Here is a 12,764-nt window from a genome sequence, read left to right on the forward strand (position 1 = left end):
TGTTATTTGGTCAGTATTTTTACCTCAGTATTTGTAAGCTAAATTGGCAGCCTGATAAATCCCCAGCCAACAGGAAGCCCTCCCCCCTGGCAGTATATATTAGCTCACACATACACATAATAGACAGGTCATGTGACTGACAGCTGCCGTATTTCCTATATGGTACATTTGTTGCTCTTGTAGTTTGTCTGCTTATTAATCAGATTTTTATTTTTGAAGGATAATACCAGACTTGTGTGTGTTTTAGGGCGAGTTTCACGTGTCAAGTTGTGTGTGTTGTTGCGTGTGGCGACATGCATGTAGCGACTTTTGTGAGATGAGTTTTGTGTGGCGACATGCGTGTAGCAACTTTTTGTGTGTCGAGTTGCATGTGACAGGTTAGTGTAGCAAGTTGTGTGCAGCAAGTTTTGCGCATGGCGAGTTTTGCGCGTGGCGAGTTTTGTGTGGTGCGTTTTGAGTATGTGAAAGTTTTGTGTGAGGCAACTTTTGCATGTGTTGCAAGTTTTGTGCATGTGGCAATTTTTCCGTGTGTGCAAGTTTTTCATGTGGCGAGTTTTCCATGAGGTGCGTTTTGCACGTGTGGCGAGTTTTGCATGTGGCAAGTTTCGCGCGTGGCGAGTTTTGAGCGGTGACTTTTGTGTTTCGACTTTTATGTGGCGAGGTTGGTGTATGTGTGGTGAAATGTGTGCTGAGAGTGGTATATGTGTTCAAGCACGTGGTAGTGTGTGGCGCATTTTGTGTGTGTGTGTGCTCATATCCCCATGTGTGGTAAGTATCCCATGTCGGGGCCCCACCTTAGCAACTGTACGGTATATACTCTTTGGCGCCATCGCTCTCATTCGTTAAATCCCCCTTGTTCATATCTGGCAGCTGTCAATTTGCCTCCAACACTTTTCCTTTCACTTTTTCCCCATTATGTAGGTAGGGGCAAAATTGTTTGGTGAATTGGAAAGCGCGGGGTTAAAATTTCGCCTCATAATATAGCCTATGACGTTCTCGGGTCCAGACGTGTGACTGTGCAAAATTTTGTGGCTGTAGCTGCGACGGTGCAGATGCCAATCCCGGACATACAGACATACATACACACACACACACACACACACACACACACACACACACACACACACACACACACACACACACACACACACACACACACACACACACACACACATATACATTCAGTTTTATATATTAGAATATTAGATAAAATCCCCGGCGTTTGTACGTCTAGGAGTCCAGTGAGCGGTCCTACCAGTGATTGACAGCTATCTCTTCATGCACAGTCATTAAGGGTCTTTTCACTGGACTCATATGCATACAATTAATTAAATGCTTCAAAAAGTCCTTGTAATATTTCCTAGTAAATTGGATGTTAATAGTGGGAAATCATTTTGAGCTGTTCTCCAATGGCCTATTATTAATTAAAGGGCTTTTCTTCTTTCGGATCTCTCCTGTCCCCAAAGTGCAGTTTGTTCAAAAAAACAAACTGTGCTTTTCTCACCCTCTCTGGGTCCAGCACTGAATCTCTGTTGCTGCTCCCGGTGTCTGTTGTCATCAGAAGCGCTGAAGTCACGTCGATAGCAGTGCAGCTAATCAGTGAGCTCCACTTCTCTGCCTGAGTAGACGCCATGAGTGTGGTAGTTATAAATTCTATGCCACTCCATTTATATATATTGTGTAGTACTTTGCCAGTCTATGCATCTTGTACAACTTGTGGTCTTCGATGTAGTAGACTGATCTACTCCAAGACTATGTGGAATTGTTACTTAAGCCATGGGAGAAGTTGTAGGTGGGTCAGAGTGAGCTGTGTGGTACTTCCTCCTAAAAAAGGGAATCTGTCAACAGGTTTTTCTTTTGTAATCTGAGAGCAGCATCATGTAAGGGCAGAGACTCTGATTCCATTATGGGCTGTTGTTGTTATTTATTGTTTCAATAAATGCAGTGTTTTATCATCAGGAGATTATCACTATAGGACTAGTTGTCTTGCGCCATATAGTCCCTGAGCTCTGTATAACCTCGCCCCCGCTACTGATTGGCAGCTTTCAGCCTATGCACTGGGTACACAGACAGCTGCCAATCAGTGGTGTGGGCGGGGTTATACAGAGCCCAGCATTCAGAGAACTGCTAGATGTGTAGCAGACAAAACTGTGATTTTATTAAAACCGTGCCGATCAGCTCTGTAAGGGATTCATCGCTGGAATCAGGATCTTTGCCCCTACATCAAGTTGCAAAAACCTGGCAACAGATTTCATTTAAATAAGTTAGCAGCTAAAGTAAAAGAAGATACGCTCCCTAGTGACCTGTTAGTTATCATCTTAGAGTGCGATTAAAGTCCAATTAATTATTGGAAGCTTAGTAAATAGAGAGCATCCCTCCTGTGTAAAAAGAAGAGTTAACGGGAACCTGTCACCCCCAAAATCGAAGGTGAGCTAAGCCCACCGGCATCAGGGGCTTATCTACAGCATTCTGGAATGCTGTAGATAAGCCCCCGATGTAACCTGAAACCTAAGAAGATGGGAGGCCCCGGACCGGGCCGCGACACCCATTGGACCGGACCGCAGCGGGAACGCCCCTGGGTGAGTATAATCTAACCTCTTTTTCTCATCTTTCAGGATACATCGGGGGCTAATCTACAGCATTACAGAATGATGCTGGTGGGCTTAGCTCACCTTCGATTTTGGGGGTGACAGGTTCCCTTTAAAGTGCTGTATCGAATGGCAATGTGTTATGATCTGGTGGCCTAAGAGCAGCATGAGACGTACTCTGGAGAAGGTGGTACCTGTACTTACCGCAGACCGTGAACTTAACACCGCAACTAGAAGTAGCCGTAGAATGTACCTATCACTCCCTAGACATCTCGACACAGCCGGAGGACTAATTACCCCTAGAGATAGAAAAGGGAAAACTATAGCCCCCGTCACACATAGCGAGATCGCTAGCGAGATCGCTGTTGAGTCACAAGATTTGTGACGCAACAGCGACCTCAGTAGCGATCTCGCTATGTATGACACGTACCAGCGACCAGGCCCCTGCTGTGAGATCGCTGGTCGTGTCGGAATGGCCTGGACCTTTTTTTGGTCGTTGAGGTCCCACTGACATCGCTGAATCGGTGTGTGTGACACGGATTCAGCGATGTCTTCACTGGTAACCAGGGTAAACATCGGGTTACTAAGCGCAGGGCCGCGCTTAGTAACCCGATGTTTACCCTGGTTACCAGCGTAAATGTAAAAAAAAAAAAAACGTACATACTCACCATCTGATGTCCGTCAGGTCCCTTGCCGTCTGCTTCCTGCTCTGACTGAATGCCGCCGTACAGTGAGAGCACAGCACAGCAGTGACGTCACCGCTGCGCTCTGCTCTCACTGTACGGCGGCACTCAGTCAGAGCAGGAAGCAGACGGCAAGGGACCTGACGGACATCAGATGGTGAGTATGTACAGTTTGTTTTTTTTGGTAACCAGGGTAAACATCGGGTTACTAAGCGTGGCCCTGCGCTTAGTAACCCGATGTTTACCCTGGTTACCCGGGTGCTGCAGGGGGAGTTCGGCATCGTTGAAGACAGTTTCAACGATGCCGAAGTCGTTCCCCTGATCGTTGGTCCCTGGAGAGAGCTGTCTGTGTGACAGCTCCTCAGCGACCACACAGCGACAAAACAGCGACGCTGCAGCGATCAGCATCGTTGTCTGTATCGCTGCAGCGTCGCTGTGTGTGACGGGGCCTTATCTTGCCTCAGAGAAAATCCTCAAAGGATAGACAGCCCCCCACAAATATTGACTGTGAGAGGAGAGGGAAAAAACATACACAGACTGAAATCAGAATTTAGCAAAGGAGGCCACTTCTAGCTAAATAGAAAGGATAGGACAGAGTACTATGCGGTCAGTATTAAAACACCAGAAAATATCCACCACAGAAAATACAAAATCTCCACATCTAACTAAAGATATGGAGGGTATATCTGCATCTCCAGAGATACCAGCTTGGCTAAACAAATCCTTATACAGACCAAGCTGGACAAGACAAAAACATGGAAAAGAACTGAACAATAAGGCCCACAGCATGTGGACTGCAAAAATCAAGGCCAGAACTTATCTTTGTTGAAATGAACAGCAAAGCAGGAGAGACCAGGCAGGGATGTGAATCCTCCAGGAACAATGGACAACTGGCACTGACTAAAGGGTAGAGCAAGACTAAATAGCCCAGTCAGAATTTGCAAAAAGTGGACACACCTGATGAATGCTGCGATCCAGAGACAGCAGCGCTACCACTTATAACCACCGGAGGGAGCCCAAGAGCAGAATTCACAACAGCAATGGTAAAGTGGTCTTTGTGAAGACAGTATTGACCTGTGTGAATCTGAAGTTGATCCTTGTGCTGTACCGTTACAATTAATGCTGCTGTTGAAGTTGGAACAGTCACTTAAGAGGATCAGAGACCGGACAAAAATGGCCCCATGTTTGCTCTTCTTTTATTCACACCTGTCCCAAGTAATCAGTTATTTGGTCTTTTAAAATCCACTATACTTTTCCAGAGATATGGACCTTTTTAGATAGTGCTAATGTTTGTTATTTGCCAAGGGGACGTTGCTGACATGATCCTCTGGGGGCGTGTCTTAATTAACTGTGAGACGGGCCCCTTAGTAAAGATGATGAAAATGAGCACTAAATAAAATAAAAGATTGCTGAATACTCAGGAGCACAGTGGAAATACAGTAAGAGAAAAGCTGGCACTTTTCACCTGGTGACAGGTTCTTGTTCACTAACAGGGATTGTGTCTTGAGTCTGTGATGACCACTTTGGGATTGTAATCTTGTTGTGATGAGAGTTGTGTGATGTCCACAATGGAACAACTGGTACAGATGGTACAATCTAACATCCGAGGCTGCATGAGAGCAAACTCCATGATTTAGCGTCATGTGGGGTGAGAATAAATGATGTCCTGAGTAAAGCCTCACATTTTGTCCTATGTATAAATTAATGTATTAATTAAACCATACTTACGACCTCGCCAATTCCCCCGATGCCCTCGTCATCTGCAAAATAGTTAAAAAAACAAACAACAATATTCCTCACCTTTCCACGGAGATGATAATACATTTGTACCATGACGGGTCTAGCTGCTACATCTAGATGGCAGGCTGCATGGTTACATGATGCTACCATACAGCCTGTCATCCAGCAGACACTGAGCACCATGTGTTCATTGTCTCTCTGTGAACTCCTATTACCTATCTGAGGCCACCGCAAGCGTGAGAAAGTTCTCCTTCTCGCGGTGCCATCAGACAGGTCAGGCGAGTTCACACTCAGTGAGCTCACTTCACCTATGTGACGTCGGCGCAGTTGTGGGATTGCACTTTTTTGCAAATTCACTGCACTTGTAGTTTTTTCCCGTTTTCCAGTACACGATATGTTAAAACCAATGGTGTCGTTCAAAAGTCCAATTCGCCCCGCAAAAAACAAGCCCTCACATGGCCATATTGACTGAAAAATAGAAAAGTTATGGCTTTGGGAAGAAGGGGAGAAAAAAACAAAAGCGCAAAAACTGAAAATACCTCAGGGGGTTAAGAGGTTAAACTAATATTCTAGATGTGTGGCAAGTACCTTGAGGATGGCATGATGTATGGGCAGCATGGTGGCTTAGTGATTAGCACTGTTGCCTCGCGGGCAGGATCCTCTCTCCTCCTGTACCAGTTGTGACTTGTATTGTTCAAGATTATTGTACCTGTTTTTATTTTGTATACCCCTCCTCACATGTAAAGCGCCATGCAATAAATGGCGCTATAATAATAAAGAATAATAATAATAATCTGCAAGGAGTCTGTATGTTCTCCCCGTGTTTGGGTGAGTTTCCTCCAGGTTCTTTCTCACACATTCCAAAGACATACCGATAGAGAATATATACGGTGTATATATATATATATATATATATATATATATATATATATATATATATAAGCAATGCATAATAATAATAATATTATTATTATTATTATTATTATTATTATTAATAACATAAAAAGTACTGGTGGATGGAATAAGTTTCTGTTGACATAAATGCAGTTGTATTTGCCTTGCTCTTCTGTTTAGGTTATGTTCACATGTTGCGTATTTGCAGCGGTTTTTTTTGCTGCTTTTATATGCAAATTTTAAGCTGCGTTTTACAGTACCAGCAAAGTCTATGAGATTTCAGAAATCTCACGCACACACATTTGTTTTATTTTCCTGAAGTTTGGAAAACTTCTGCGTTTTTGCAAACTGCGGACTGTCACTTATTTCGGTGTTTTTTCTGCGTATTTGTAACATTTTTCTCCAATAGAAAACGATGTGTAAGTGCAAAAATGCAGCAAAAAACGCAGGTATCAGTTTTTGATGGGTTTTTGGTTCAAAAACCTAAGGAAGTTAAATAAGGCTTTTTTTGGGTGCCTAAACTATATCAACATGTGCAAAAGACAACAAAAATGCATAAAAAATGCAGCAAAAACTCAGCAAAACCTGCTTTTTGTAAGCAGCTTCTTTACTTCCGAGAGAGCAGGTTTTTCCTGCAGAAACAAAAACGCAGTAAAAAAGCAAGTGGGAACATAGCCTTACAGTAATTGGCAGGTGGAAAATGCAGAACACAGCAAGAGAAGATAATCGGATTACTGTCAGATAAGACACATCCACTGCCTGGTGTCACTTTGTACATGTAGAAATATGTTGCTGTGACATCATGTCAGGAAACAGACACTTCACATGTAGAAACAGCGCAAATAGGAAAAACGAGCTCTAGAAATATGACATTAATTTAGATGATAATACAATGACATATTGTAGTAAGATTACAGCATGGAGATTCATTCCATCGTGTATCCAGCAGCATCTGACTGTGATTCAAGCTCCGAGAGGAGCTGGCACATGGGTGTAGGACATCGAAAACACATTGGATTAATGTTGGCGGGATCTCCAGCCATCTTTGCAGCCCACAATGCCATTCTGTGGCCCTCAACCATCTGGTCACAAACACACGTCTGGTGGCTGCCTACATGTATTTTCCATGTCAGAGAAAACAGCAATGGCATACGCAAGAGCTGGGATGGGTAATTCCTAATGGTGCACTATGTGGTCATCCAGAAGAGAATACACCAGGTGGAGACATGACCATACATCAGTGCAGCTATCTTCAACATGGTTTAAGGGGAGTAACTGCAATGGAGATATCCTACTGCATGCATGGTCTCTATAATTCTGGAGTGTAAATGGTTAATAACGGTACCCCCATTCTCCTAATTAATTGGAGTCCTGGAAGTGGAACTGGCACCTATCACGCATTACTCACATATGCTTATGATATATAAATGCCACAGATGCGATTAATTCGCAGGAAAAGGTCTATTGGCCACGTCAGAGTCTTCTTGGACTGGAGCCCTGAGATCTTCCACTTACTTGATGGCATCTGCCACTCTTCTTTTGACTTGCACAACTTTACAAGTCTGTCATGCTGTAACGATGACCGTGCACCAGGATGGTTACTGAGGAGAGGAGCCACAGATGCTGCCTTGTGAGAGGTGTTTCACTGATGTGGCTGGTGGACTGGGTCCTGTGAATCAACCATTGTTTCATGTATTATAGGGTCTTCTGACTTTCTCCGATAGCAAATTATAGGAGGAATGAGAATTGGACATGTTGGGTTAGTTTTTATGGTCCAGGAGACAAGTCTTCTTTATACTATTATAATTTTTTATAAATTTGAAATCAAGATGCCCATTCATTCCAACCAATTGTCTATGGGCAGGACTACAGACAGGCGGATTGGTTAACTAGAACACCTATAATCAGAGGGGTAGTCTTCAGTGAACAAAATGCTCCACCAGGTCCACTTGACCAATCTGAAGCTGAATGGAACCTACAAAAATGTCAATGAAGACCCAAAGAGTTACATATCAAGTAACAAATGATGGGAAATATGTGGTATGAAGATATTTGGGACACAGCAGGCACAAAAATAAGTGCTATAGAGTGCAATGAAAACCTTATACAAAATTAGATGAAAGTGTCCTCAATTCTAAAGTTAAATAAAAATGATGCTGATGCTTCCTCAGGGAGTGGTTGGTTAACTAGCTGCATAACCAGTGTTTTGGTTCCTTACTGTAACATCACTTACACAGCTAACTTCTAAAATGGTTAAAGGTGTTTTCCACTTTCAACAAAGTGTCGCCAAACATTTGTTATCATGTTAAATAACAAATCCAGTTCTGGTGCAGCGTTAGCTCTCCGAGTTTTGGTTTTAAGAGTGATGTCACGTCTGCAATGTGTATCACCGCTACAGCCAATCACCGAGCCCATGCCATCTACATCAGCAGAGCTGTTGAGCTTAGTGATTGCCTGCAGCGGTGATGCCCACTGTAGTCGTAACGTCACCGCTGCAGCCAACCGTGAGCCGACGCTGGGCTGGGGAGTTTGTGTCCCTGCTGGCTTTGATATCTTACATGACAGTGAACATATGAGGACTGCTATCAAAAACTGGAAAACAACTTTAAAGGGGCTTCCGATGTGAAATAAATTGGGTTTTATATTCATGGCAGATCGTAGGGCACCAACTCGCCACGTCAGTATTTCTCTTTTGCGCTTGGTAATTTGCTGGATATTACAGGTTGCGGAAAGTTCTGGGCTCATTTTCCATTCCTAATAAGCATTTTGCTTCTGCTGCAGTGTTATCACATATCGTACAATTCTGCCATCTTTCTAAGAGGCTAAAAACCCAACTTGTAAAAAGCAGAAATGAGCACTGAAAGTATAAGAGGCCTCAGGGGCACAGCGCAGCCAGGTTCACGAGCAGGACACTATAGATTAGGTAGTCTGTCTGAAGGAACATAGCAGGCTAAGCTGTTTTGGGGTCATGAACCGTTGTAGTGACAGGAGATAATTATTTCTTCTCTCTAACCATTCAAGCGTGTAGTATTCAGTATGAATGGCTAGACAAATCCCTCACGTCTACTACACTTTTCATTATTTTATTATCTTTCCATTATGCAGGGACGATCAGACTATAAACGCTATGAGTCTGAGTGTCTGATACAATTTTTTGATATTTTTATATAACTGGGGGAAGAAAGAAAGGAGCTACAACATATTACAATCACTCTAAAATACCAGCATGTAGGAATTAAAAAATCACTAGTATCTCTCTTGACGGGAGCAATTTAGAAGATATTTTTCAGCTACCGTGCTTACCGTATTCTTATTAATAGCAATATCACAACATACAGTGGCATGTAAAAGTTTGGGCACTCCTGGTCAAAATTAATGTTGTTGTAAACAGTTAAGCAAGCTGAAGTTGGAATTATCTCCAAAAGGCCTAAAGTTAAAGATGACACATTTCCTTTTGTATTTTAGGCAAAAAAATATACATATTTTCATATTTTACATTTAAAAAATTAACGTTTGGGCACCCTGCATGATTAGTACCTAGTAGCACCCCCTTTTGAAAGTATCACAGCTTGTAAACACTTTTTGTAGTCTGCCAAGAGTCTTTCAATGCTTGTTTGATGGATTTTCATCCATTCTTCTTTGGAAAATTCTTCCAGTTCTGTGAGATTCCTGGTCGTCTTGCATACACTGGTATTTTGAGGTCTAGTCACAGATTTTCAATGATATTTAGATCAGGGCACTGTGAGGGCCATTGTAAAACCTTCAGCTTGCGCCTTTTGAGGTAGTCTATTGTGGATTTTGACGTGTGTTTACAATTATTACCCATTTGTAGAAGCCATCCTCTTTTCAACTTCAACTTTTTTACAGATGGTGTTATGTTTCCATCAAGAATTTGTTGAAGTTTCATTGAATCCATTGTTCCTTCTACCCCTGAAATGTTTCCCATGCCATTGTCTGCAACACAAACCCAAAGCATGATCCTCCCCCATGCTTAATGTTTGGCAAGATGTTCTTTTCCTGACATCCTGTGCCCTTTTCACACAGGACCCTGTAGGTTTGGATTTTTTTTCCCTTAATAGTAAAGACCTTATACAATTTATCTGAATAGTTGATTGAAGTTTCAGCAAACTGTGCATAAATTAAAAATGCTAAGAAATACAAAAAACTTATAATATATTTTACTAGTGAAATGTGTTTCTTTCTACCCTTTCCATGCACTTCTTTTAACTCCTCGCCATCTGAACCTATCATTCACTCTGAAAACAAATTAAATTTATATCAGTCAAAACAAGATGGACTGCCAGCTCACTGAGATATCGTATTACAAGCTGTCTATTGAAGACTGCTATAATAAGAGAGAGTGGAGAAGGGAGAAACAGAGTGAGAGAGTGGTGAAAACACTCACAGGCCATGCAGCTGCTTCTAGTAAGTGTTTAGTGTTTTATCTCATCCCAGGGTTGGATTAACAGCTACACTACTCAGTACTGCTGGATATTGTCCGGTATTGCTACTTTAGAACATGGGCAACATAGATACGGGGGAGCAGGAATCCCTCATGACTCTATTGGTAGTGTTTGAGAGGCAACATAGCAGCTAGTTTAGACTTTCTAAATCATAGACTAATGAAAATTAGAGAGATTTTGAAAAGGAGAAACAGAAGATAAGTCATGTAATGGACAGAAATAGTATTAAGGCTCTGTGTAAATACACCTGACAGCTTAGTTTCAAAAGTCACCTAAAACCACAGGTTTGCCTTGAGTAACTAGATTTATTGCTTGTTTTATACGGATTCTAGTGACTGTTATAGTCCAGAGCTGTATTCACAATTCTGCTGGTTGTCACTGGAAACTGCCAATAAACTTTACTAATAGTCACATTTATTGAAAGAGGAACATTTATAACATCATGGTCATACTCCTCACATCATGGAAACTATCACGATAATGCGAAATATATACTTTATTGACAGATAATTGTGATTGTGAGCCCATCAGTATTTTCATACAGAATATAGCTACTGTTCGACATAACTATATTCTCTGTGAAGGCTCAGGCATTAATTAGCTGGATACGTCATGGAAGTGGTTAATGTCGCAAGGTATCATGTCCACAGCAGCAGAAGATGAGTGTCCTCATCATGTGGGAGACAGTGACTCGTCCACACATTGTGGAACACCAAAGCTGCTGCATACTTTTTCGTCTACACCGTATGTTTCATGTCAAGGGATTTTTACACAATCCTCCAGTACCGTGTGCTGTGAAAACTAGTTGTAAACCTTACCGTGACTCATACACTTGGCACTTCTTACCGTTTAATTAATACTTTTCTCAACTCATTTCTCCTTTTCCTTTCATAGGAATGGAAAGAACATGAAAATCCTGACAAACATAACTTGCCCGACTTATCCTTCCTATGTGACTTGCTTCAAGGGTCGACCACAGAACCCAATAATAAGGTGGGTATCTCCAGTCTGATACTGGTCCCTCTGTATAGTCTCTGCTATTGACTTCTAAGAGCTTAAATCTTCTACCAGCTGTTCCATTGGGACTTTATTGTGGTACTATTGCATACTGACAGAAATAAAAGTAGGTTTTTATGGTTGTGGAATACATTAACTCATACTATAGCCGTGACTGAAACCATAAAACTGCGAGCTCGTCGTGCCTTCATTCCCAACTTTTTCCTCACCATATACTTGCATATTTTTTCTGTCTGTATTGATTTTTGTTCTTCTGATTTTAGCACTTTTTTCCTAAGTGTGGTACAAATGTGCCAGACATGCCTGAAGACATATATCTTTGAAATACTCCCAACTTGTTGAATTTTTCCAGCCGTAGTGTTGTTTGTGTTCCCATCACTTAAAGGAGTTTTCCTACGAACAATAGTTCACTGTAATCAATAGATCTGGGAATAATGATAATTTTCACAATTAGATGTGTTTAAAAATAATGTTCCTGCGCTGAGATAATCTTATAAATGTGCCCCTGCTGTGTACTGTGTAATGGCCGTGTCTGACCATGCAGGAACATGGCCTGATCATACCACAGCTCCTGGGCGGGGGAAGAGTATAGAAAGGCCAGGATGGGGACACAAGTGATTCTTTCTTTGAGGTAAAACATTGTTTAAAAACAGGTAGCGAATTGCACAAATCTCACAAAAAGAATCAGCTGTGATCCCCTGCTGTAATGTCTGTATACTCTCTTTTGCTTTCTCTCCTGCCAAGAGGAGAAAGCAACATATTAATTATAATTAAATTAATATTAATATAAAATAATATCACTTAATAGTGAGCAGAATTAAGTATGCTGACATCCTCCTATATACTGTATGAACACCCCCAATACACAGTATGAGCCCCCACACAGCCCCCTAAATATAGTATAAGCATTCACACAGCCCCTCTATATGCAGTATGAGCCCATACATAGCCCCCATAGTCTCCGGTGCACTGAGTCTCCATACAGCAGACGCTATATAATGATGTCCTCCAAATTCATGGGTTCTATATATATCGCGCCCCCACCATTGATTGGCAGCGTTCTGCCCAGGAGATTATCAATAAACAACCAGAACACAAAACGCGATCAAAGAAGGGCAAAAGGTATTGTAAAAAATTGAAAAAACTTTATTACATGTAATTAAGGCAGGTAACTAACAGTGGGTCAACCACAAAACAGTTGTGTTAACAAACATGAAAAAAACGCGGGACATGGACTAATGGCGGTACATAGTTAATATTAAATATATATATATTGTAACCCTCCTAGCAATAGACATAGTAATAAGGTGGTGGAGGCACCAGGGAAATCCCACAGAAAGTGTGGACACAGATAATTCAGCGATATTACATACCTGTAT

The 12,764-nt window shown here is 41.8% G+C and overlaps 1 protein-coding gene across 3 annotated transcripts in view; it reads left to right on the plus strand.

Annotated features, from left to right (window-relative positions):
- Positions 1–12,764, plus strand: part of ARHGEF25 (Rho guanine nucleotide exchange factor 25) — a 434,366-nt gene that overhangs the window by 317,134 nt on the left and 104,468 nt on the right. For all 3 annotated transcript variants that reach the window (XM_077297766.1, XM_077297765.1, XM_077297768.1), the window contains one exon: positions 11,263–11,361. In XM_077297766.1, coding sequence (XP_077153881.1) covers positions 11,263–11,361 — 99 coding nt within the window. The remainder of the gene's footprint in view (positions 1–11,262; positions 11,362–12,764) is intronic.

Source organism: Ranitomeya variabilis, chromosome 3 (assembly GCF_051348905.1).
Source record: "Ranitomeya variabilis isolate aRanVar5 chromosome 3, aRanVar5.hap1, whole genome shotgun sequence".
Lineage (NCBI taxonomy): Eukaryota > Metazoa > Chordata > Amphibia > Anura > Dendrobatidae > Ranitomeya > Ranitomeya variabilis.